The sequence below is a fragment of the Microchirus variegatus genome (genome assembly GCF_963457635.1).
Source record: "Microchirus variegatus genome assembly, chromosome: 20".
Classification (NCBI taxonomy): Eukaryota; Metazoa; Chordata; class Actinopteri; order Pleuronectiformes; family Soleidae; genus Microchirus; species Microchirus variegatus.
The window spans coordinates 4581739-4609630 of record NC_139821.1 but is presented as its reverse complement, the minus strand read 5'-3'; the positions used below and the strand labels follow the sequence as shown (position 1 = coordinate 4609630).

Below are 27892 nucleotides of genomic sequence, written 5' to 3'. Positions count from 1 at the left end.
GAGTTGAGGTGAGATAATGCAGCAAACACAATCTCACCATTCCCAGCACGGGCGTTATCAATCACTCAAAGGGCTTTCATTCTCAGGCTATTTCTTGGACCCTTCGAGGGGACGCTGCACCTGTAGCTGGACGCCTCCCCGACAAAATCGAATTAGTTGAGCCCGGGGGGAGTTGTGGTGAAACACAGCAAGAAAAAAAAAAAATACCACAACTCCCATGTGAGTCCCACACCTCCCTCATAACATCGTGCGATAAGAGAGCAAAAGAGCGCCGTCGTCCACTTCACCGTTCTTATCAAACCCTCGACAGTGACCACAGAATGGATCTGGTGGGAAAAGTAACTCTAGTGGGAAAAGTGGAATTGTTGTGAGAACCGTGTTTCTGTTCTTTTTATTTTAAAGTAAATAAACAGATTTTTTGGCCTAGTTTTAGTTTAGTATTTATTAGTTTAAGCACTAGTTTTTTTGTCATAGGGAGTATTTCCCCACGAGTAAGATTCAAAAAGATGATAATCACTATTGTATCTCAAATAAAACCTTTTAAAATAAACACACTTCATATGAATATACGGTCATGATGAATCGCAAACAGCAACATAGATCTTGAAATTAGTTAAATAAAGAATTGAAATAAAGGATAGGGGAAAGAAAAACTAGTAAATATCTAACTGTAAAAATCAGGAAGTCATCAGCGTATACAATGACTTTAACACCGAGCGCATCACAGACGACACGTTTGCATTGGCGCAACTACGCGACGGTTTGTGCTATCGGAAAAATTCCGACAGTTTCTGAAAGCTGAGGAGTTGCACGTCAACGCTGACGTGGGGTTATTACGGTAATTTCACTCGCGCTGTCGGAGGAAGCTGGGGCGAATCAGCGTCTTTATCGCCTGAAAAACGCCTGTACATAGAGTATTTTCCATTTTTTGGGGGGCTGTTTGTGCACTCTGAGATAAAAAAACTCTAACAAATGTTATTGTAAATATGTTTTATACTGTTCATATTTCAAAATTAACATGCAAAAATCTGGTGTTCATGTACAACAACAGTGTATTTTTCTATTTTAACATGTAGTAACTGCATATATTTACATCAATTCTGGAAAAATTGGTATTCTGGCCCTTTTATGGTTAAAATAAGCACCAAAGGGCTTTTTGAGGCTTCGTTTTTTAAAGGGTTAATGATGTATTTGTTGCGTTGACCAAAGAAACCACAGCATTTTCACGTTTAAGAAGCTGAAAAAACAGGTAAAAACACTGGATTACGGTTGTATAGTCGACAAATTGGCTTCGTGACACCGCTCCCTCACACATTCATCCATCATCTGCAACCACGTCTTTTCAGTAGTTTCTCGCGTGTCTTTATTCTCTGGCTGATTATTTAACGCGGTGTTTGTCGTCAGTGAAGCGAGACAAACTCACAAAAGGAAAAAAAAATCACCCGTTTGAGACGCAGCCGCGACATGACGGCGGCCGATGTGGACGCTTGACGATCGTCTTCCTGTGTCTCGCAGCTCGTCAATCAAACACACCATGGTGGACTGCACATGTGCGAGTCATTACCCGTCCTTCACAAAGTGATGACAGTGATTTGCCTGCTCAAAATAAAACAACAACAATAATATTAATAATAGATGAATAATAGTAAAAAGAAGAAGAGAGGACATTTTCCACACGAGACATCAAACGCCTGACTGTTTAATGATTTCCCCCCCGGAGGAATGTTTTTAATGGTGCGGTCGCGGCGTTTGATGTTTTTTAGAGATCGAGATCCTGAAAATATTATTTTTTTGCCTCATAATATTTGGAGCCGAACCGAAGCCAAGTTTTATTCAGTCATCTGATACGGCAGAGAAAGACAAGAGGAGAAGGGAAAAATAAAAAAAAAACCCTCTGAATCATTCAGAGGGTTTTTATTATGACAGGCTGCAGGTGCACTTTGTTTTATTTGGTGCAGAAAAGCACAATGTGTGTATAATATAAATATATATATATATATATGTATATATATAATACACATATATATTAGATACATAGTGCGGTTGTGTCACACTGCGAGGACTCATCGATCTCACTCTCTGCAGAATCATGAAAATATGTCAGCTGTGCCTGTGTGTGTGTGTGTGTGTACTTGTATTTATATCTTTGTGAGGTCCATGCAATCCTACTATATTAGTGGGGACATTTTCACAACTTTAAAGGGCTTTTCCAGGTCTTAATCCCTGATACAAGCACTTTAAATTTCTCAAAATGTCCTCACAATTATAGCGGTTTTTTTAAAGGGTTAGAATTGGGTTAAGGGACCATTGACCATGTGGGGACATTTTGACCTTGTGGGGACATTTTGACCTTGTGGGGACATTTTGAACATGTGGGGACATTTTGACCTTGTGAGGACATTTTGACCTTGTGAGGACATTTTGACCTTGTGAGGACATTTTGACCATGTGGGGACATTTTGACCATGTGAGGACATTTTGACCTTGTGAGGACATTTTGACCCCACTTTTTGACCTTGTGGGGATTTTTTTGACCTTGTGAGGACATTTTGACATCGTGAGGACATTTTCACAACTTTAAAGAGCTTTTCCAGGTCTTAACCCCTGATAAAAGTCAAGTCCAGACAAAATGTCCCCACAAGCTCAAATGTCCTCACAAACATGGTTTTTGTACAGTCCTTTGGACCTCAAAAAATATGAATACAAGTACACACACACACAAACTGTTTATATTTTAGCGAGGACACATCATAGACATAATGTATTCCCTAGCTTTAAACCCAATTCTAACCCTTAAACCAGGACATTTGACCTTTTGGGGACATTTTCAAGTGTCCTCACTAAGATATACAAACGTGTGTGTGTGTGTGTGTGTGTGTGTGTGCTGAGACACATGCAGCTGATAAAGTTGAGTTAAAACAACTGCGAGTTCTCAGCTGGAGATGATTACGGAATATTTCGTCCACGAGAAACACATTCCACTGTGGACAAGATTCAGCTCCAGTTTAGTTCAGTCACGTTAAAGACAAACACGGCTATGAAATGAAAAAACAATAATAATTAAAAAATATATATAATAATATCGAGCAGACACCAAATATGCACAAGACAAAGCGTAATGGAGGAATGTTATTATTAAAGTGTTCACTCGAAGTCATCATCTGCTCACATCAGTGATTAATAACACAAGGCTCTGACAGAGAGTGGGGTTTGGATTTGCTGCCACCTAGTGTTCATGATGAGTGTATCATGGTAAAGAGGATGAGGAATGACAAAAATTATTGTTTAATTCAAAACAAAACGCAGTGGAAAACGTTTGCGTGCGAGTAAATGACAGCAAACAGGAGACGTGTTGACTATAATGACCGAGAGAATGAGGATGAATCTTTCTTATATTATAGTTTATATATTGTATCATGTGAGTTATATACATGTAAATATATATATATATATATATATATTATATATATGTAAATACTGGATGGAAAAAGCGACTCACTGTACAGTTACTTTGGATCGAGTGATGACTTTATATAAAATGGCAGGAAATCAATATTTTACTTTTTATTTGGTTTTGTTCTTTTCTTTTTAATTGTTCTTTTTAATTAAATTTGTGTTTTTAATTGAATTTCTACTACGATATTAAAAGTATATATATATATATATACACACACATACATACATATATACACATATACATATATACACATATATATATACACACACACATATATATATACATATATATATACACATATATATACACACACACATATCTATATATACATATATATATACACACATATATACACATATATATAGACACACATATCTATATATACATATATATATATACACACACTTAATCTATATATACACACACACATATATATACACACACATATATACATATATATATACACATACATACATACATATATATATACACATATATACACACATATATACACATATACATATAATATATGTATACATACATATACACACATATATACATATATATATATACAAATATACATATACACACATATATACATATATATGTTTATATATACACTTTAAAAAAATGAGTTAGTTTTTTTGCAATTTGTAGTAATTTGTAGTATTGTGCGTCAAATACAACCAGAGAAAAATAACAAAAAACAAACTCCATTTGAATCCAAAGGGATTTTGTAATTAATTAATGTAAAACAAGATGAAAACTGTCACGACAATTTTAGTCAGTTTTGTAAAACACACAATTCAGTTTCAGTTAGTAATATATTTTATTCATCAGGTTTATTATGGATCACATCCACGCTTTCATATTTATATAATTCAAATTGTTATTTTCCTCTATCTTTTAAACTGAGAATCATTAATAAACATAAAAAATAAAAATAATCATTATCTCAGTGAAAATGGGCAGAAATGAACACAGCAGTTCCGCGTGCGGCCACTTGGTGCTGCTCTCTCAACATGCTTCATGCAGCTCAGGCATCAAAAAAAACAAAAAAAAAACACACTGCATGGACAAAATTATTGGAAACTAATTTTTCACGCAGTGACACTGATAAGTCAATAACTCCAGGTAAACTAAGCCTGAAGTACAATCACAGAGGAGGAGGAAAGTGTGATTAGTGAGTCGTTTTTTAAAAGTTTAGGACAAGGAGGAAAAAAGACCGTGTGTCACTGATGTTTGACATATTCAGTGTTGAGTGGAAATCAAAGGGACGGCCGAGCCGAGAAGAGAGTTATTTCAAGAGCGACCGACTTAACGTCTAATTCGTGGCTCCGTCTTCTATTTTAATGCACTTTATTTTAACGCGTTTAGCACTTTGTTCTGTACGTGGGGAAAAAAAAAAAGGCAAATACAATTAAACGATAAAATGTCACGAGCTGTCGATGTCGGGCCGAACGACGAGGGAGCAGATGGAATTGAAAAAACAGCATTCTCAGCAAATAAAGTCAGACTGATTCATTGACCAAAGACCTTCCAATCGAGCAACATTGGAATTGTACAAAACATTCACAGCAACTTACAAACTGATGTGAAAGTTTTAGTCCAATATAAACTACAGAAATCCAGCCTCTAATCGCAATAATAAGCAAGAAAAACTTTTGGAATCATGTGTCAGTGGTTGGTGGATTTTTCTCTGAAACTCGGAAATCCCGACTTCCGACAACAACTGGAACGCACCATGAACCCGTGATGAGATCTTTAGCACGTAAACAGAACACGTTGTGAATTTGCAATATTTTTAATATATTTATGTAGGGTCATTTTTATGCTTCTTCACTGCTGGAAAAACCAGTATAGACCAGAATCTTGTTGTGTTTTGGTACTGGTCCAGCATCATGCTGGTCTATGCTGGACCACCAGCATCATTATGCTGGTCTATGCTGGTCCCAGTTGGTCTTTGCTGGTTTATGCTGGTCCACCAGCATCATTATGTTGGTCTATGCTGGTCCCAGTTGGTATTTACTGGTCTATGCTGATCCACCAGCATCATTATGCTAGTCTTTACTGGTCCATATTGGTCTTTGCTGGTCTATGCTGGTCTACCAGCATCATTATGTTGGTCTTTGCTGGTCTATGCTGGTCCCAGTTGGTCTTTACTGGTCTATGCTGATCCGCCAGCATCATTATGTTGGTCTATGCTGGTCCATGTTGGTCTTTGCTGGTCTATGCTGGTCCACCAGCATCATTATGTTGGTCTTTGCTGGTCTATGCTGGTCCATGTTGGTCTTTGCTGGTCTATGCTGGTCCATGTTGGTCTTTGCTGGTCTATGCTGGTGTTTGCTGGTCAATGATGCTCCGCCAGCATCATTATGTGGGTCTATGCTGGTCCATGGTGGGCTTTGCTGGTCTATGCTGGTCCTCCAGCATCATTATGCTGGTCTTTGCTGGTCTATGCTCGTCCCAGTTGGTCTTTACTGGTCTATGCTGATCCACCAGCATAATTATGTTGGTCTTTGTTGGTCTATGCTGGTGTTTGCTGGTCAATGATGCTCCGCCAGCATCATTATGTTGGTCTTTGCTGGTCTATGCTGGTCCTCCAGCATCATTATGCTGGTCTATATTGGTCTTTGCTGGTCTATGATGGTCCACCAGCATCATTATGTTGGTCTTTGCTGGTCTATGCTCGTCCCAGTTGGTCTTTACTGGTCTATGCTGATCCACCAGCATAATTATGTTGGTCTTTGTTGGTCTATGCTGGTCCATGTTGGTCTTTGCTGGTCTATGTTGGTCCACCAGCATCATTATGTTGGTCACCAACATAAAACCAGCACCAAACTATGCTGGTCTGGTTTAGCACCAACTCCTCAGAGCTCCAGTTGAACTGAAGTCAGAGAACATAAACTGTCAGACTCAGGACCACAGGAGTAAAATCCAGAGACTTTCTTTACGCTCCATGAAGAAGTTTCTTACAACATCCCAAACCTCATCATCATCATCATTAGAGAGAGGAGCACGAAGCGAAGCCTTATCCTCCATCTTGGAAGGAAATACTTCCACCGCTGTCTTCACCTCCTCATCAATCAGTCGTCAGTGCTGAGTCAGCGCCAGCGGCTGTGTTAGCACGTTTGTAGACTGCGATACGGAGGGGAAAAAAAACACGAACAAAATCCTGCCCATAAATGTGGGAAATTTGCATTTAGTGGCTGGAAAAGACAAACAAGCGTCAGATGAAGCCGGACGGGGGGGAAATAAACATCAACAACACACATAAACATGTTTGTTTTTCCTCCTTATTACAGCAAGCACCTCATTTCATGAGTGTTTGTAGCAAAGATCCATCAAATGTTTTGTTTTGTTTTGAATGGAGCCAATCGGATCGTGTTGATGTAAACACAGACTCTTTCAGTGCAAATGTGAGGTTTTTTTCGCTGAAACTGGAAATTAGACGAGCGCAAAACGTTGAACGTCTGAACTCATGAGCGAATACGGAGAAGTACAGAGTCGGCATAAAGCGAGTGAGGAGACTCTTTGATTTTGAATATCTTTGACTATTTGGTCCTGTATACTGTCACCATGATAGGTATCTAGCTAGCTAGCTAGTATCTACCGTTAGTATTAATCAATCTAGCTAGTATCTACCGTTAGTATCTAGCTAGCTAAAGGTATCTACCCTTTAGTATCTAGCTAGCTAAAGGTATCTACCCTTTAGTATCTAGCTAGCTAAAGGTATTTACCGTTGGTATCTAGCTAGCTAAAGGTATTTACCGTTGGTATCTAGCTAGTTAAAGGTATTTACCGTTAGTATCTAGCTAGCTAAAGGTATCTACCGTTAGTATCTAGCTAGCTAGTATATACCGTTAGTATTTAGCTAGCTAGTATCTACCGTTAGTGTTTAGCTAGCTAAAGGTATCTACCGTTAGTATCTAGCTAGCTAAAGGTATCTACCGTTAGTATCTAGCTAGCGAAAGGTATCTACCGTTAGTATCTAGATGGCTAAAGGTATCTACCGTTAGTATTTAGCTAGCTAGCTAGATTGATAGAAATGACACAAATCCAACAAAAACCTTCAATTTCTGGTCACGGATGGAAGTGTAAGAATTCTGTTAATATGTTGAGGAAAATGATGTAGTTTCAGTCGTGTACTGCAGATAAATAAATTAGCCTTACTGTGTTTTCAAGGGTATACACTTTATTAGGTAAACGGGACAAAATTCAGAGATGGTCTTCAGCGCACTTTGATTGTCATGTATTTCAACGTGAATCTTTCTTTTCCAAAGCTTGTGGTTACCGTTAGCATGTTAGCAAGTATCATAATAATTATAATACATAATGTATGCAGTATATAGTATAGTATATATATATATGGAAAACTGGAAAAAGGCTCAAAAATCTATACACATCGCACACGAATGTTTCTACATCTTCTGTTGCGCCCTCATGAAGGTGTGAGGTCTTTCTGGATGGCCCTGAACAGCTGCGTGACCGCGTCCGTCCACGCCTCCCTCCGCTGCCGGTCGCCGGCGCCGGCCAGCGTCTGCGCGGCGTGCACCAGGGTCAGCACCGTCCTCTCGAAGTCCTGCCAGCTCAGGGGCCGCCGGCGCCGCGCCAGCTCCGCCGTCAGCCGGCGGACGTCGGAGAGCGACTTGGGCAGGACGTCCTCGCAGATGACGTCCAGCCTCTCGACGCTCCTCAGCGACGCCAGCTCGCCATCTGGGATCAGCATGGTGTGGTCGTCGCTGTCGATCTGCATTCCAGCCAGCAGGATCTGGGAAGATGATGCCGGCAGGGGCATTATTGAGCCAACATTCAACGTGGTTCTTTCCTGATACACTGCTTTTTTTCCCAAACAGACCTCAAAGAGCAGGTCGACGTCCTCCGGCGAGCGCTGAAACGTGGGGTTGACCAGCGAGTACGTCCCGCGCTTGATCCTGTGCGCAGATGGAAACAGCGCTAGAACACAGAGGAGGAAATCAGATTAGACGGATCTCCGATCTCCAACCACCCCCCCCCCTTATTCCAGAAATGACCACCTCCCACGTGGGTGGGCTTGAGCAAACACAGATTCATTACTGCTCAAATATTATGCAGGTGGCCGAGGATCTGGCTCCAGCTGTGAAGAGGGTAAAACGGTGTTGAACCTCAGCCACAGATGCTCCTGTATTTATTAGTGGCAGTGGTCTGACCGACCGTCCAGATGTGAGATAACAGAGTGGACACCACGTAATCTGAGATACTGGTCAGACAGTAACATCGGAACAACGATAGAACCCAAGAGCATCAGGGAACTACTGTGTACGAGCGATTTCTGCCAATAAAACCTTGAAATGTCACATACTGGATTTTTATTGGTAACCAGTGATATAGTTCTGGCTTTAGATCATGTTTTTTTTTACCACCAACCTAATGATGATCCTTATTTAAAAAAAAATATATTCTGTCCTGCACTTCGCCATTTCCTGGTTCCTCGCTGCACAAACATCTGGCCTGCTGCATCTGGACGTGATGTTAATTTAAGCGAGTGAGACTGAAAACAAGTTAATGGGCCACGAAGAAAACAAAAAATGCGGAGCTTTAAAGACACACGAAAAGGCACCGAGTGGAACCACACAAAGTGTTCTGCGCGGCATCTGTGTCAGGAGCGGTTCTCGTTTGTCTGCGACTGAAAGGTTTTAAGTACAGAAAGTTGTCAAAATTCAGCTTGAAAGGACTTTAAAGGACCGCCCACCCATATGTGCCTGTCAGTTTAAGTCACGGTAAATTTAAGACTCTACGGAAAACACATGTAAATTTAATATGAGCGTGTTCACACAATGTGATTATCGCTAACTTTTGGTTAAACCTGAAGGTTTTTGAATGAAAACAAATGTCTGCAAAATAAAAAGCTCCATATGGCTCTGGTTTTTGTTTTTTGTGTCTGTGGAGACGCAGAGTGATGCATTTTTTTACAGCTACGCTAGTAAAGCGAGACAGGTTTAGGTGAAGGAATTAACCCCAGTTCTCTGAAACACAAATTTGGACGTAGCGTCGTCCTTTCAGAGATTTCGATATACTTTGTCATAATATTGATATATAGACGGATTTTGTTTTGATTTACTAGCTGCTATCGCTGATGACGCCACGGCTAGCTATAGCGAGATGGATATTGTTTGGATTTACTAGCTGGCACCGCTGATGACGCTATGGCTAGCTGAAGCTAGATGGATTTAGTTAGGATTAACTAGCTGCTATCTTTGATTACGCTATGTCTAGCTATAGCTAGATGGATTTTGTTAGGATTAACTAGCTGCCATCGTTGATGACGCTATGGCTAGCTATAGCTAGATGGATTTTGTTAGGATTAACTAGCTGCTATCGTTGATGACGCTATGGCTAGCTATAGCTAGATGGATTTTGTTAGGATAAACTAGCTGCTACCGCTGATGACGCTATAGCTAGATGGATTTTGCTTGGATTTTCTAGCTGCTATCGCTGATGACGCTATGGCTAGCTGAAGCTAGATGGATTTAGTTAGGATTAACTAGCTGCTATCTTTGATTACGCTATGTCTAGCTATAGCTAGATGGATTTTGTTAGGATTAACTAGCTGCCATCGTTGATGACGCTATGTCTAGCTATAGCTAGATGGATTTTGTTAGGATTTACTCGCTGCTATCACTGATGATGCAATAACTAGATGGATTTTGTTTGGATTTACTAGCTGCTATCGCTATGGCTAGCTATAGCTAGATGGATTTTGTTTGGATTTACTAGCTTCTATCGCAGATGACGCTATGGCTAGCTGTAGCTCGATGGATTTCGTTAGGATTAACTGGCTGCTATCGTTGACGACGCGATAGCTAGATGGATTTTGATTGGATTTACTAGCTGCTATCGCCACAGTAAAGCGAGACAGCAGCGGACCTTAGGTGAAGGAATTAACCCCAGTTCTCTGAAACACAAATTTGGACATGGAGTCGTCCTTTTCAGATATTTCTATTTATACTGTGTCATAATATTTTCAAAAAATGTCAAAACAATTCCTATATCATATCGTTGTAGCGTAACATGGTCACGCTTTGGTGTGCCCCCTACACAGCTGTGACGTCACTCTGGGAAATAAGATTTTTCCGGGCTTTTTCTGGCCTTTGGGAATGTTTTACAAAAATGTTCATGCCTCGAGGTGTTTTACAGGTGTCTCTTTTACTATAGTGGTCTACGGGAATATTTTTTTGTTGTTGTTGTTGCAGTACCATGAGTGGCCACTAAGAAAAATTGTCAACAGGCAGACTGCAGGAGTTCTGCAGGTTCACCTGAGGCGCCCGGGGGGAAGTTTTGGTCAACAGAAGTTACATATCGGCGCTTTAAAACAAAGCGACAAAAAAACGACCAGGAAGGACTTCGCACTCCTTAATGAGATCAGAAGGACGGCCGTGTGTCAGATAGCTTTTCGGAACATGTTTACATCACGGCTCTTTTATCGTCCTCCAGGCTCCGGTGGCGGCTGCTCGACGCGAGTTAAGTGAAAAGTAAATTCGATCAGACCTGAAGGAAGATTCACAGCTTAATGATGTGTCGTAAAACTTCCTCTGAGTTTCTGCAGACAAATTTTTTTCTTCTTCTTCTTCTTCTTCTCCCATCACCATTACTTCACATATTCTATTACCATCCAGCCAGTCAGGCCAACGCACACAACTCTCACAAACACACACATAGATCTTAATGAGGTATACTGTATAAACACGAGGCTGTGTCGGAATCCAGATGAAATCTTACCCCCCTCCCTCCTCCTTCCCCCTTCCCCCTTCGGCGGCATCAGCCTTGCCAGTTCTGCAGTAATGATCAGCTCTGCTGCCCACAGCCTCGCTGGGCCAGATGCATTAACTTTATATAGCTTGTGTGAGGTGAGGTGAGCCAAAGCCACATGCACTGGCCGCTCTTCCCCGTGTACCTGCCTCCTGCTCGGGCGACCGCCAGTCTCTCACGGCTCTGCCTTTGTCTTCACTTCGCCGAACGTCTATTCGGGGACGTATAGGAAATCTTGAGCTCAGAATTTGAGCGTTAAAAAAACAAAAAACGATTGGCTCATAATAAACTCGTAGCATAAAGCTGCACCTCTTCAGTGAGAGCCAGAGCCAGAGCCAGGGTTTTTGGGGGGAAAAACAGATGAACACACAATGTGCCCCACTGTAACGTCCCACCCCTTCATTGTGAGTGGACCAGTATTTTCCACATGACGTTCATGAAATGAGCAAAACACCTTTTTCTTTGTACCTTTAGCATTTGTTTCCTCAGTTAGAAGAACGATCGGTCATATCGATTAATAGAAATCCATGAATTAGCGCATCCAACACTCATGATACTGTGTTTTTGTATCTATTTTGCCATTGCTTATGGTGTTTTTTATTTATTAATTGTACCACAAGGACATTCATATGCGTCTGAGTCAAAGACAAACTTCCCAAAGGGACAATCAAGCATATTGAATTGAACTTAGAGACACAGCTAGATGGATTCTGTTTGGATTTACTAGCTGCTAACGCTGATGATGCTAGAGCTAGCTATAGCTAGATGGATTTTGTTTGGATTTACTAGCTACCACCGCTTATGACGCTATAGCTAGATGGAATTAGTTTGGATTTACTAGCTGCTATCACTGATGACGCTATGGCTAGCTATAGCTAGATGGATTTTGTTTGGATTTACTAGCTGCTACCACTGATGACGCTAAAGCTAGCTGGATTTTGTTTGGACTTACTAGCTGCTACCACTGATTGCGCAATAGCTAGATGGATTTTGTTTGGATTTACTAGCCGTTATCGCTGAGGGCTCAATAGCTAGCTACAGCTAGATGGATTTTGCTTGGATTTACTAGCTGCTATCACTGATGATGCTATGGCTAGCTGCAGCTCAATGGATTTTGTTTGGATTTACTAGCTAGTACCGCTGATGACGCTATGGCTAGCTGTAGCTAGATGGATTTTGGTTGGATTTACTAGCTGCTATCGATGATGACGCTATGGCTAGCTATAGCTTGATGGATTTTGTTTGGATTTACTAGCTGCTACCTCTGATGACGCTTTGGCTAGCTGTAGCTTTTGTTAGGATTAACTAGCTGCTATCGCTGATGACGCTATAGCTAACTACAGCTAGATGGATTTTGTTAGGATTTACTAGCTGCCACTAGCTACATGACGTCATATTAATCATACAGAAGAAGGGTAGTGGTTATAAGAGAGATAATTTGTTGTTGATTTGTGTTAGATGCCACACTGTCAACCTGTCATACATTTTTAAGATGACACACACAAGAGCAGCATGTTTTTGTCCTGCATTTGTTGCTTTTTCGAGCTAAGCTAACTTTTTTCTGACTCCATAGCTAGCTTAATGTACAGGGGTTCCAATGGGTCCTTAAAATCTACCAGAAATAAGTTGATATTTAGGTTTAAATGTCTCCCTCGTTATTCATATTTTATGAAAATGATAACCCTTAGCTACGGAGTTTTGAAATTTTGCAAAAACCAGGTTATTTTGGACAAAAGGAGGCTGAAGACGTGAACAGTGGATATAAACATTATTTCATGGACACTAAATGTGACCGTAATTCAAAAAAAATGGACACCTTGTTGCACTGAAGTTGACATGAAACTAGTGACTGAGACCAAAACCTCATCAGGACGTAAGAAATCAGGTCAGATCTCTTTTCAAGATAACACACAATCCTCCCAACAACCCTTTAAAATATCACTTGGCTCGACCTACTAGCGAAATATCAAGGCCCAGTTCTGCAAAATTTACACTCCTCGTTGAGCGAAACGAGCCCCAAACGTATTTTGTCCGCTCACTTATTAGATACTGCAGCGAGAGGAGACGCCGCACTGTTCTCGTCGTAAACAAAACCACACCCAGGGGAGAGCGACGCTCAGTGTAGAACAAACATTACGGCGTTAAAGGATGGAGGACGACTCGGGAGGAGCAAAACCAGAATGAACTGGAAATCACATTGAAAAAAAAGTGAACTCTTTCTCATTCTATTTAGCAACAGAAAGGTCATTTTGTGCTGCACTGTGTTTCCTAACAGCAGCAACAGGCACAGGAGGATAAAAGGGCAAATACGTCCTAAAAATAAAAGTTTACTGTGGCGAGAACAAAGAGAACAATGTTGCCCCTGAGTTTGGGGGAAAACCAACTGGCAGGAAGGTGACGGAAAGAGAAGGGCCGGCTTTAAATAGCAAGGAGCTGATGAAGTGATTACGAACAGGTGCACAGGTGGGCGTGGAGGTGAGGAAATAAGAGGTGGAAACGCTGAGTCAGTTCAGGGCAGCGACACACACACACACACACACGACAAAAGTGCACTATTACATGTGTTTCACATGAATATCGTGTCCCATCTGTGTTTGTTTTAGATGTGCGGGAAATGTCATTTTCAATTCTCCCAGTTCAACACATGCTTATTGTTTACTCAAATAAGGGAACAGACACACAGAAAAACACATTGACAGGTAGCAGGTGTTGCTGCATTTTTTATTAGACTGCACATTATTATTATTATTATTATTATTCAGCTCACATTTGCCCAAATTGGATTGTCCCGCATCAGGAGATTCCACGAGAGAATTGTGGTTTTTGTCTCTCGCGGGAGACGAGCAACACTTTTGCTCTTAGAAAACTTAGAAATACTATATCTGCTGCGTCTAAGTTACAGCAGGAAAGTGAATAAATGATGTTACATTATTAAAGGGATAGTTCGGAAATTTTGGACATAAGACCTATTTTCCAACTCAGCCGCTGCGATGGAGACGTTTTCAAGAAATTTCATTCAGTTCTTCTAGTTGCCGAGTTCGCTGGTGCTATGGCTAGCGCAAGTCAATGGCAAAAGTTAGCATGGCATTAGAAACACTCATACCGCATCGCATGAATTTTTGAGGGACTACTTTCTCAGCATCAGCGGAATCAGTCCGCCGGTTTTTATCAACACAGATATGTACATCGATAGTCTGTCGTTACAATTGATTTGCCTCGGGTGCACTGTGGAGTCGGTATGAGTGTTTCTAGAGCCATGCTAACGTGTACCATTGACTTGCGCTAACTCTGCAACAAGACGAACTGAATTAAATTTCTTGAAAATGTCTCCAGACGTCTCCATCACACTGGCTGATTTGGAAAATAGGTCTAATGTCCAACATTCCGAACTATCCAGCTAGCTATAGCGTCATCAGTGATAGCAGCTAGTAAATCCAAAGATAAGACCAATAACACCCTAACCCTAACCCTAACTTTTTTGCGGTTGTGTCGGCGCAGACTCAGAAGTTTGACTCCTCTAAGTCGCTGTTTGAGCCCGATTCCGATTTCGCTTCCGATCCATCCTCGGACTGATCCTCCAAATCATCCTCGTCGGTCTCCGACCTCCTCCTCCTCATGTCTCGCTCCCTCTCCCTCAGCTTGTGCTGCATCTTCTTCGTGTTTTCCGTCCTCTCCTTCTCTTGCCTGTGGTACTCGTCCAGCTGCGACTCCAGGTAGCACAGGTTGCTGAACTTGCCCACGAAGACCTCGTACTGCCTTTTCAGCTCCTGCTCGATCGCCTCGTACTCGTCCATGAACACCGGCTTGACGCTCTGCAGCGACTGCAGCTTCTTCTGCTTCCTCTCCAGCTCCTGCCTCTTCTTCTCAATCTTGCCATCCAGGGTGGTCTCGTCGCACGTGACGCTAGCCAGCGCGTCTTTGGTCTTCTCGATGCTCTCGTGCACCTCCCTGATGGTCGCTCTCAGGACCTTTTCGGTCTTGTTGATCTCCAAAGGTCTCGCGATGGCGTCGGTCCTCTTCTCCCACAGTTTCACCTCTTGTCCCAGTAAGTCGTGTAGCGACGCTCCCTTGGACGTGACCTCGGACGCCAGCTGCCGCGCCGCTTTGATGTCCGAAATCCGCGAGCCGAGCTCAAACTTGAATTTGTTGTTGGCTTCCTGGACCCTGTCCTCCAGGGCCGTGTGTTTGGTTTTAATGGGCGCGTGCAACATCGCCGCGATCTTCAGCATCTCTTTCACGGCGTAGCCATCGGCCTGGTAGAGATGCTTGGTGTTCAGCTTGACGTCCACCTCCGTCGCCATGAACTTGGCGACGGCCTTGACGAAGAACACCCGGTCCGACTCTGTGGCCACGTCTGAGGGGATGTCCGTGCGGGGCTCAAATCTCCTGACGAGCCACATCAAGATCTCCGCCACTAACGTGAAGTTTGGCGTTCTGAAGTTTTCGATGGAGATGAGCCTGTGAAAACCCAACGCTCTCATCGTTTCTGTGAAGTCTCTCAGTTCTCTGTAGGACATTCTGACATTGGGCAACGTGGCTTTGCCTCCACCAGAATAAGCCTCCTATTAAGAGTCGGTAATGTTTACTATTTATATATCAAGTTTAGGATGTTGGACCTAAACTGGACTCTGACAAAGTGGAACCAGAACATGCTTTTCTTGCTGAAAATGCGAAAGTTCTGCAGCAGTTCTATAATTTTGCATTACTGCCTTCTCTTTCACTGTCAACTCTTGTAGCGTTTGTTGTCCTTTTTCCTTTTCGTTGCTTTATGGCAGTTGCGTCTTGCGTCCATAATGTTGCATTACTTTGGCCTTCTTCTTCTAAAAATGATCTCGAACAGGTTGTAACTTGAAGAGGGCCAACGCTGACCTCCACAGGAAGAACAAAAATATTTCTGTCTGTACACTTTCTAAATTCTACAACGTCTTCAAAAAGATCAAAGTCATCTGTTGTTGTGACTGGCTTTGATTGGCTTTGAATCAAAATTATCAATGGGGACATTCCTGCATATTTGGACGTTAACGTGTAAACTCTGCTACTACCAAGTTCTGCCATGAGTGGAAAAAAGATAATATGCACAAACCACAATAGTAACTGAACAGACGCAGGCGACGCCGCGCAGAAAGTTGAACATTTCTCAACTTCACACCGCAAAGAACAAAGAAACAGATCCATGATACATTTTGGCAACGCTTCGGGCTGCCAAATTCAAAGTAGTGTGAGCTGATTCCCACACCGCAGTTGGGTTCATTTACAGGATCTCGCTGTCTAGTCTTCAGGAAGCTTGCACGCAGACATCAGGTGACAGCCTGGGCTCACCTACTCTGTTTCTTTGGCTCTAGGTTTAAGAATCGCTCGTCCTGTCCCATGATGAACAGGTTGCGCAATCTTGTTTTGACGCATTCCGACTGAGCTCTGAGCTCAAAAGGATGCTCGCCGTTGACTTCTGTCAGCCTGGGAATCATCAATATATGCCAGACTGCCAGTTCCATTGGCATCCTTACATGTCTGGGCCATCACAGAACCACAGCCACGTCTGACAAGATGAGGAATGGCTCGGGTCATGCTGTTTTTGTTACCTTCACACATTCCGCCTTCCGTCACTCTGACATATGTGGATTGTTGTTTCAGAACAGCCCATAAAGTTCTCTTATTGTATGTTTTTGTGAGTTTATTTTTCTGTGTTTGATGTTGGCCGGCGGTTGGCATCTCGTGGTGAATCCTCCGTGGTTCTGGTCGTGAGGTCTTCGCTCGGTTGTTCGCAGGGAAACATGTTTTTGGAAAGTACTCTCGACCTGCCCGTAAGGTCATAAAGGTTTCTTACCCTCATGCAGATGTTTTACTGCTTTTTGTTTGGATTTACTAGCTGCTGCAGCTGATGATGCTATAGCTTACTATAGCTCGATGAATTTTGTTTGGATTTACTAGCTGCTGCAGCTGATGATGCTATAGCTAGCTATAGCTCGATGAATTTTGTTTGGATTTACTAGCTGCTGCAGCTGATGATGCTGTAGCTTACTATAGCTCGATGAATTTTGTTTGGATTTACTAGCTGCTGCAGCTGATGATGCTGTAGCTAGCTATAGCTCGATGAATTTTGTTTCGATTTACTTGCTGCTACAGCTGATGATGCTATAGCTAGCCTTAGCTTGATGGATTCTGTTTAAAATTACTAGCTGCTATCACTGACGACGCTATAGCTAGCTCTATGGATGTTGTTTGGATTTACTAGCTGCTACAGCTGATGATGCTATAGCTAACTATAGCTCTATTGATTTTGTTTGGATTTATTAGCTGCTATCGTTGACAACGCTATAGCTAGTTCTATGGATTTTATTTGGATTTACGAGCTGCTATCGCTGACGACACCATAGCTAGCACTATGGATTTTGTTTGGATTTACTAGCCGCTACAGCTGATGATGCTACAGCTAGCTATAGCTCGATGGATTTAGTTTGGATTTACTAGCTGCTATCACTGACGACGCTATAGCTAACTATGGATTTTGTTTGGATTCACTTGCTGCTACAGCTGATGATGCTATAGCTTGATGGATTTTGTTTGGATTTACTAGCTGCTATTGCTGATAGCGTTTACGATAACGGCTTGATTATGTGGACAGTTTTCAGTGGTTTCAATTCAATAAGGGTTGATCAAGAAGAACCGATTAGCGTTAATGTCGAGTCTAAACTTTTGTTGTACTCATAATAACTCTCTTTGCCTCTCTTTCTTTAGCCTTGTTTCCATCGTGGTACAGTTAATTTTGATAAAGTACGGTCCAGTTTGGGACTCCTGTTCAGTTTGTCAGGCTTTGTGTGAAAATAGACTGTGGGTGTCAAAGAAACACCAGTCGCAAGGGAAATTACGTTTTTTTTTGTCGCCCAATCAGTTGTCGTGACTGGAGCCATACCGCTACCCCTGGTACCCCAAGGGAAGGGTACTAAAAAATGGAACGGTTGGATTATTGGTCGGTCATTTTGCTACTATTCCTAATGGAAAGGCAAAAAACACAGCTTTTCTTGCTGAGCTGCCTTATGATTGGTCAAAGTCTGCTTTACAGGACCAGATTTACCCAAGGCTGTGAAGAGAGAGTCTGTAGAAGGTGCAGATGTCTCGTTCTCTCTTTGATCAACTGAACTCCATTATGCTAAAAGGCTATTAGGGAATTATTGATTAGCAATGCCAAAAATACAGTACTTTGCGTTCTCCGGCTTTAATCGAATATCCAATTCATAATTCTCTTCACACCACAGAGCATATTCTTTTAGTCTATTTCACATGCGAGTTTCCCTGCTGCTCGCTCCACGCCTGTTCATTCATCTCTCCCTCCTTTTCCCCTTCTTATGCTCCAAACAATCAGCGCAGGCATCCCCCCAATGTCATTATGCACAGACGGGGAACATGTAATCTCCTGCTAACTGCATGCAAGGAGATGAGGGAACAACAAAGGTCCATTAATTAGGAGGGGGGGTAACTCCTGGGTGGAGGGACGTCTCGATGAGTTATTGAGAGAGTGTGAATGAGCGGGAAGAACAAATGCAAACAAAATGGATGTCTGGACGCAGGGGAGAATGCAATCTTTACCGCAGTGGCCCCCACGTCTTCTGCAGAGCATTTCAATACGCCTGCGGATTCAGAGTTAACAATGTAAATCAGGTTGCAGCATCACTTCTCCCGCTCTGTAGACACTGGAATGCTAAAGATCAATGTGGTAACTGGAGAAAAAGGCACTTGGGGGAAGGTTCAAGGAGGCAACAACAACGTTTGCGGTATAATGTTGTGTTGATATTGGGTGACGGCTATTTTTTCTAAGAAGATCCTGTCCCAGCAGCCAAGAGAATGTGAAAGCATGGCTAGCATAGCAGAGGTCAGTGATGGGTGGACTCCAGACCCTGGATGTCGTCCTGTCTGGATCTAGACCCCGGATGTCGTCCTGTCTGGATCCAGACCCTGGATGTCGTCCTGTCTGGATCCAGACCCCAGATCTCGTCCTGTTCGGATCCAGACCCCGGATGTCGTCCTGTCTGGATCTAGACCCCGGATGACGTCTTATCTGGATCCAGACCCTGGATGTCTTCCTATCTGGATCCAGACCCAATCTATGACACGTATTCCAGTATTTAGTTGGATCTAAACTAAACTAGGGGTTGGGCGATGCTATGGTTAGTAGTGGTGCCTCATAGCAACAAAGTTTGGGATTCAAATTTGTTTAATAGGGTCTTATTGGCGTATGTTTACTTTTGCGGTGTTTATATGGATTTTCTTTGGGTATTTCCAGTTTTCCCCCAATCTAAAGACAGGCAGATTGGGATTTAGGTTAACCGGAGTGGTGGTTGTTTGTCTTTGTTGGGCTTATCTTAGGCTGGACCCTTCAAAGGATAAGAGGTGTGGGTACCCAATCCGTACTGGACACCCAATTTGTTTAGTAGTGTCAGAAGTAACTGCACTCGGGTACAAATCAAGTTTTAAGTTAAATGCGTCTTTCCCGATAAGAATTAAAGGTGCAATAATTCATATTTTGGCATTAGCTCTGACTAGCGTTGATGTTTAGGATTTCCTGACCTCACCCCTCTCAAAATCCCCGCATCCATGAAACCGCGCAGTGATTTAACAGCATACCTATCAACAGAAAGGTTGGATTAAAGCATGGCTACGGCTGGCGAACACACAGCAGTGCATTTAACAGCCGGAGAGATATTTCCCTCAGGAGCCGGAGCTGAAGACCACAGCAGAGATAAGCGAGCCGCTGATGACTTTAATTCATCAGGTGTCCAGAGACGCGACTCCATCAAGATGCTAATGTTGCCGTTTTGTCTTCTGGATGCATAATTAGGCCAATGTTTGCTAATGTCTTCTCTTTTAAGGAGAAAATGTGCTGCTATTACAGGTAGAAACTCAAGAGGCATCTCATTTGAAATGAGTCAAACAGAAATAACACTATTTTTTTTAGAGTCTCCTCTATTCAGTGTTTCTGGAGCTCACTCCCTCATCCTGACCCAGCCCCTGCTCCTGTTGATTTTAGCATCATGTAACATCCAAACATTCGAAGCTATGCGAGTTTCGAGAAAGGAATTTCCTTTCGTGAGTGGATCCAGTAACAACAGGCCAGTCACTTTTCCATGGAAACACGTGGGTGTCACACAGTTCCCGCTATCTCTGGCAGATAAGTTTTTTTTCCCCGCCCCTTAAACACTTCTTCCCTGACCCTCTTTTTGGAGTCCCTGCTCGAAAATGACATGCCCAAACTAAATAAGAGTAAATCTCTGCAGTAACAAGGATTATCTTGGTATCAAAATGAAGATAACACTTGTGAGATTCCACCAGAGGTGTACGTTTCACTGTAGATGCCACTGTGTCAGAGTAAATGTACATGGAACACAGCATAACTGAAGGATTTTTTTCTCTCGCCTAAAAAAAATATTGCATTTTAAAGCAAATATCACCTTTAAAATATGCAGTAGCAGCGTAAAATACATGGAGGTCGCAAAGTCTGATGCTGTTGAAATGAAGCAGAGTGAAATTACAGAGGTTTTAGTAAAGAGAAATGGTACCGCTGGAATCTATGAGTTCTCCGCTGTCCAGTCGACATTATGTTTTTTTGTTGACATATTGACGCCCCGATACCGGGGGCAACCGTGAAGAAGAGGTTAAATATTGTTTCTTTTCCACATTTTAATCCTATAATTGACATTTCTGGACACAAAATCACCAAATTTATGTATATATATATAAGTTTCCAGATAAACTTTTTAAACCAAAAATGACGTCCACGTACCTTTCCTGTGGTGCTGCGAGGCTGCCAGGTGGACGGACAGGTGAACCACGGTGAGCAAAGCCCACCACTGCTTCATGTTGATAATCCTCACACACACACACTTAAGTGTCTCTTAAGAGGAAGCGAACGCAGTCATAAATGAACATGACGCAGGACGAAAAACAACCGAGTTCCAGCATCTCACATGCTGCAGTTTCATGTGGATCATTCCTTCATTCACGTCTCCATCTCCTCCTCCTCCTCCTCCTCCTCCTTCTCCATCCTCCCTCTCTCTCTCTCTCTTTATTTCTGTGTGTGTGTGTGTGTGTGTGTTCTCTCAGGCCAAACAGTCTGCTCTCTCTCATCTGGAAGTCATCAACAGTTTCTTGGGAGCGTCTGAACCTCTTGGCTGGACTCTGGGCTCACAGCTACTGGAGAAACCCACTGTGCAGGTCTACGCTCAGCGACTTTCTTCACTCCACCGAGGGGATAACGAGGTTTTCTCCTCCTCGGTTTAGCGACAACACTCCGAATGAGGAAGTGACCACCGCAACCGTGTTTTTACAGAAACTGCACAAACCAATCTAACATAACATAGATAGAACTTCACCAGCACAGAACCAAGCACCAGTGGGAATAATCATTTACAAAACTCGGACACTGCGTCCTACTGAAGAAGAGCGCGTTTAGCATACCGACATAAAAAGAAATGCGCCAATTTCTTCAAGACACATCACAGGCAAAAAGGTTTCTCCTTTGCAAAGGCCCTGATTCGCCAGCTTCCTGCATTGTCAAATGACTATAATAAGTGTAATAATCCTGTTGGCTTTGAAGTGCAAGTTCTTAGCTTTCAGAAACTATTTGGATGATTCCGATAGCACAAACCGTGGCGTAGTTACGCTCATGTAAAGAGTGCTTGTCCAAACGTATCACTAACACCACCTCTTGACCAGACTAAATGTTCACCGGTCATTTTGAGGATTCAAAAGGGGCGTGGCCACGACAACCATCAGAAAGTTACCTATAACTTCACCGTACATTGACCGATCGCCTCGAAATTTCCTACGTGACACAAGAAACCGACCCCGAACACGTCTACAGCGTTGCGCCAAGGCTCAATAGCACCCCCTAAGGCGAAACGTGGATAGCGCAAGCCAAAATTAAGTTTCACCAAATTCCACGAAACCTGGTGGGAACATGTTATAGCCCAAGACGAACAAAAAAGTAAATCAGGAACACGGTATCAACTCAACAGGAAGTCGGCCATTTTGAATTTGAGCGTCCATCTTGGCCATTTGCGCACTTTCTAAACGAACAAGCCCGTCCGAGCGCGTTTAGCTTACCGACTTAAATTCGCCGTACATTGACCGATCGCCTCGAAACTTTTCGAGGCAAACTTGACCCAACGGGACCTGTGCATTATATAGCGCCCCCTAAGGCCCCCCCAAAATTAAGTTGCACTAAATTTGTTATCAGGAAGCGACAGCACAGAACAGAAGGTTAAACCAACATACGTTTTGTGTATTTATACACGTATAAGACAACAAAAACGAACTCTCACACTTCACTGAGAGCTGTTACTCGTCATGAATCAAAGCGAAACCACGTATGAAGTCGAAATCTCGGCGTTTGCTGATTATTTTCCCCGACACTTTCAGATGAAACTGCAGCTGCAGACGCACGTAACTTCACACGCACGGTGGCCTCGCAGCCATTTTGCATACTCGAGGCATTCCAGCGATTTGCAACACAGACGCAATTAAACCAAAAGGACGCCTCGAGGGCCTCCACCTGGTCTGAACCCACGCGGCCCCTTTGATCCTGAGCGGAGCGACTCATTCATGTTCATGCCCGACTGAATCTGAAGAGAATGAAATGATCCGTTTGAATTCATGAAGCGTCACCTCACACACAAAAAAAGGGCTCGGATAGAATTGTGAATCACCCAGGACGGGTGCCTCAACACTGCCCCCTTATGGTCATATGAGCTCAGTTCCTTATGGTCACTCTGAGGACATTTTTCTTCTCTCTTGTGGTTCAAAGTCAAATCTTTGAATTAAACCATCCAGCCATCCATCCATTATTAACATAAACGTCTTGATGCGACACAACAAAAGTAATCCGGAAGAAAATACAATCTTTATGAAGTGGCTATCAACATAATCTGGGTGAAAGTATGCGTCCTGGGAAATGTGATGAACAACATAATCTGGGTGAAATATGTTCTTTATGCAAACAACAAACATAATCTGGAAGAAAATAAGATCTTTATGAAGTGGCTATCAACATAATCTGGGTGAAAATATGTTCCTGATGAAATATAAAAAAACGTAATCTGGAAAAATATAAATGTGCTATAACAAAAATATATAAACATAATCTGGGTGAAATATGTTCTTGATGCGACACAACAAACGTAATCCGGAAGAAAATTCAATCTTTACGAAGTGGCTATCAACATAATCTGGGTGAAAATATGTTCCTGATGAAATATAAAAAAACGTAATCTGGAAAAATATAAATGTGCTATAACAAAAATATATAAACATAATCTGGGTGAAATATGTTCTTGATGCGACACAACAAACGTAATCCGGAAGAAAATTCAATCTTTACGAAGTGGCTATCAACATAATCTGGGTGAAAATATGTTCCTGATGAAATATAAAAAAACATAATCTGGAAAAATATAAATATGCTATTACAAAAATATATAAACGTAATCTGGGAGAAATATGTTCTTTATGCGACACAACAAACATAATCTGGAAGAAAATACAATCTTTATGAAGTGGCTATCAACATAATCTGGGTGAAAATATGTTCCTGATGAAATATATAAAAAAACATAATCTGGAAAAATATAAATTTGCTATTACAAAAATATAAAAAAACGTAATCTGGGAGAAAGTATGTGTTTTGGGAAATGTGATGAACAACATAATCTGGGTGACATATGTTGCTTATGCGACACAACAAACATAATCTGGAAGAAAATTCAATCTTTATGAAGTGGCGATCAACATAATCTGGGTGAAGATATGTTCTTGATGCGACACAACAACCGTAATCCGAAAGAATCGATCTTTACAAAGTGGTTATCAACATAATCTGTAAGAAAATGTGTTCCAAAACCAAAACATCATATTGAATTTAACCAGATTAACATAGACGTCTCTTATGTTTTCAAATGAAGCCACTTTATTAGGTACACCTTCTCATTTGCTCGCGAGCGCAAATAAAGAAACGTCGCACACGTCCTTGACGTTCATTTTCCCTCTTTAAACTTTTAAAGTTAGCTGTGATTGCGCGAGTTGCCGCGCGTCGATGTTCCAAAACCTCAGCAATCAAACAATCAACAAGCCTGATTACAATATTGTGCGCGATGAAGCCGAGGCCACATCTTTTGTAGTAAACGCCTCTAATTTGTTTGCTTAAATGCAATCACGTCGTCCTCCTCGCTCGCTTCGGTCTCGGTGCGTTTTTTTCCGCACACACACACCGTCCTCGCCGTGATGCACCTAAACTCCAGGTTAATTAACTGTAAAAAATCCTGCGTCGCCAGAAAATTTCTTGATTTTCAAAGGCTTGTTTGGCTGCAGGGGGAGAGCGTTCTTCGCGAAACCACGCGTCGATTAAAATCTCTCCGACTGAGACGGAGCCCGAGGAAAACAACTGTGCGTAATGACACGAGCAGCAAAACTCTGAGCATCTTCAGCAAATAAAGCAGCAGATAAAGTGGAAGAAAAGTGATCGTATCCGAGTGATTCTCTTCTGGAACATAAAAAAAGGGTCAATGATTGTGTTCACTGACCGGCCACATTATTAGGTACAGGAGCGGAAGCTGACGTGGTTCATTCATGGATTCTCTTCTGTGAGCCTTGGTTTTGTATGTGTAGTTATTAGAGTGCTTGCTTGGCAATGCAAAGCAATTTCCACATACACATGAATGGTAAACGGTCGGAAAATCGATTGCAACAGAGCCCATTTCAGAGCCTCACAGTGTCGTCGTACTTTAACGTAGAGACGCGGTTGGAACTTTCAACGAGACGCAAGACTTGAGACTTTACTCACCGAAATCAACGTGTTGATACATGTTACGGTTTTTAAACAATCGCAGTTTAAGTTTTGAACTTAACTTTTTTTTGGCTGTTATTAAAATTTATAATGACTGTGTATTGCGCCGCTAGAGTGCGCAATACACACAGATTATGTTTGTATATTTTATTATAACAATAATATTTTATTATTTTGGTCCAAAATTTGGAAAAAAATTGTTGGTCCAAAATTTGGAAAAAAAAAATTGGGTCCAAAATTTGAAAAAAAAATGTGGACCAAAATTAGAAAAAAAGATTTGGTCCAAAATTTGAAAAAAAAAATTTGGTCCAAAATTTGAAAAAAAAAATTTGGTCCAAAATTTGAAAAAAAAAATTTGGTCCAAAATGTGAAAAAAAAAAATTTGGTCCAAAATTTGAAAAAAAAATTTGGTCCAAAATTTCACAAAAAAATTTGGTCCAAAATTTCACAAAAAAAAGTCATACTATATCATGTCGTCCCAAATTTTTTTTTTTGACGAATTGAGTATAGCATCTTATAGCAACCTTAGGAAGTGATTTCAATGAAAACAAAGTGAGGACCAGCCAAAATGTCCTCACTCCGTAAAAATGACCTCAATTTGTTGGTTAAAAACCCTCACTGGTCCTCAGTATGCCGCAAGTACAAGAACACACACACAAACAAGAAAACACACACACACACACACACATATAAAACCATTTTAAAAGTTTAAAATCAACATTAGTTGACTGACCATCGTTAATGGCAGCACCTCACGACGAGCCTGACTTGTTTTGATGTGTGAAAATCTGCCAGACAAACGTCTGAGTCAGTGTGTGTGTGTGTGTGTGTGTGTGTGTGTGTGTGTGTGTGTGTGTGTGTGTGTGTGACTCGCGGGATTATTCGAGCAGAATAATTACCCCCGACTGTCCATCACGGCTGCAAAGCGAAACTATTTCATCAAGGTCCATCTGAATAAAAGCGAACGTCACCTCTCGACTCAGACTCTTTTTAAAACGGAGCTGGCGTTTTAGACAGGTTGCATTATCTCGATCGGTCACGCACACACACAAACACATACACACACACACACACACAAACACACACATACACACACGCGCACACAGCTACAGTAGAGCGTGGTCCAAACAGTTCCACCTGTCTCATTAACTAAGGGTCACAGTAATAATTATTATCGCGCACCGTTTGTAATCAGTCATTAGAGTTAATAAAGTTTGTTTTGTAGCGTCCTAATGTTGCTAATCTACGTGTTTTTTTTTTTGGACCAATTAATTTATAATGAGACTGTGAATATGTGTGTGTGTTCTTGTGTGTGTTGCCTCTTTAGGACCTTTTTCTGGTCTAAACACTGACCTTGTCAGGACCGGTATAGTCCTGGTCCTAACGAGGCAGAAACTAATTTCAGTGAAACTGGTTCAGATTAGAACAGTTGGGTGTTGAAACTACGCAGCTTTCTGACCACGAATTAGCTAAAATGTGTGCGTGAAATACTAATTTGTGGCCACAAAATTGGTAAAAAGTGCATCTGAAATACTAATATGTGGCTACAACATTGGTAAAAAGTGCATCTGAAATACTAATTTGTGGCCACAAAATTGGTAAAAAGTGCATCTGAAATACTAATATGTGGCTACAAAATTGGTAAAAAGTGCATCTGAAATACTAATATGTGGCCACAAAATTGGTAAAAAGTGCATCTGAAGTACTAATATGTGGCTACAAAATTGGTAAAAAGTGCATCTGAAGTACTAATATGTGGCCACAAAATTGGTAAAAAGTGCATCTGAAATACTAATATGTGGCTACAAAATGGGTAAAAAGTGCATCTGAAGTACTAATTTGTGGCTACAAAATAGGTAAAACGTGCAGATGAAATAGTAATTTACATCCATCTTCTACCCCTTTATCCTCCACAAATTAGTATTTCGGCCTTGGTTACATGTCACCCCCCTTTAGGATTAACCCTAACCAAGGAGAGGCAATTTTTCTTTTAATTTTTCATAAAACAGTGAATGTGCATCTTAATGTTACTGTTAGAAAGAAAAAAAAAGGTAAAAAGTTTGGCCACCCCTGGTTTTGGACTCTTTTATCATCATAAAAGCAGAATTTTCTTTAACATTCACTCTCTCATTCATTCACATTGAGCCCCAGACATGACATTGGACAAAAAACTGATTCATGGCCATGAAAAAGGTAAAAAAGTGCATCTGAAATACTAATTTGTGGCTACGAAATTGGTCAAACGTGCCCCGGAAATACTAATTTGTGGCCATGAAATAGGTAAAACATGTAGATGAAATAGTAATTTGTCCACCCATCCATCTTCTACAAATTAGTATTTCGGCCTTGGTCACATGTCACCCTTAGCACTTAGATTTGACTTCTTTTGGACCCTTTCATTATCATAAAAGCAGCATTTTCGTTCACAAACTATCACTATTTATGCTTTTTTGAACACCTTGATCATGAAATAAATACACTTACGGCGTCGCCTCACAGTGGATGGCGGTGGATGACGTTCAGAGCGTGTGCTTCACCCTCTCAGTGCAACCAGGAAGAGGAGAAACACAACACACAGGTGATCCTGCAGGAAGTGACGTCACCAGCAACTCCACCGTCAAAATAAAATCAAAACCTTTTCAATACTAAAACACATCAATTAGTTATTTTAAAGCAAACATAAATCTGGCTCTTGACTCTTCAAAGTTACATACTGCAGCTTTAACTGTAGTTTCTCTTCAAATCTTTATCCAAGTATAACTTTATTTTTATTTTTTTAAACCTATAACTCGGCTGCAGATGTGATTTTTATTGAA

The 27892-nt window shown here is 41.5% G+C and overlaps 2 protein-coding genes across 2 annotated transcripts; both read right to left on the bottom strand.

Moving 5' to 3' along the window:
* Positions 1 to 7649: 7649 nt before the first annotated feature.
* Positions 7650 to 21202, bottom strand: fam180a (family with sequence similarity 180 member A). The gene is made up of 3 exons (XM_083906628.1): positions 21021 to 21202; positions 8316 to 8413; positions 7650 to 8228 (listed from the first exon to the last, which is right to left on the bottom strand). The coding sequence occupies exons 1-3, from the start codon at positions 21094 to 21096 to the stop codon at positions 7899 to 7901; spliced, it is 504 nt and encodes a 167-aa protein (XP_083762754.1). The 5' UTR covers positions 21097 to 21202; the 3' UTR covers positions 7650 to 7898.
* On the bottom strand, positions 14746 to 15762 carry LOC310941479 (clusterin-associated protein 1 homolog; the record flags this gene model as incomplete). Its single annotated transcript, XM_083906666.1, has 1 exon — positions 14746 to 15762. One exon carries the CDS (start codon positions 15760 to 15762, stop codon positions 14746 to 14748), a length of 1017 nt encoding a protein of 338 aa, XP_083762792.1.
* Positions 21203 to 27892: the final 6690 nt, after the last annotated feature.

What these genes read in the sequence shown, in the direction of transcription:
- fam180a (XM_083906628.1), bottom strand. Translation starts at nt 21,096, where the DNA reads ATGAAGCAGTGGTGGGCTTTGCTCACCGTGGTTCACCTGTCCGTCCAC. An exon ending in CTCGCAGCACCACAGGAAAG is followed by an intron (nt 8,414 to 21,020) that starts GTACGTGGACGT and finishes TCTGTGTTCTAG; the next exon opens with CGCTGTTTCCATCTGCGCAC. An exon ending in ACGTCGACCTGCTCTTTGAG is followed by an intron (nt 8,229 to 8,315) that starts GTCTGTTTGGGA and finishes TCATCTTCCCAG; the next exon opens with ATCCTGCTGGCTGGAATGCA.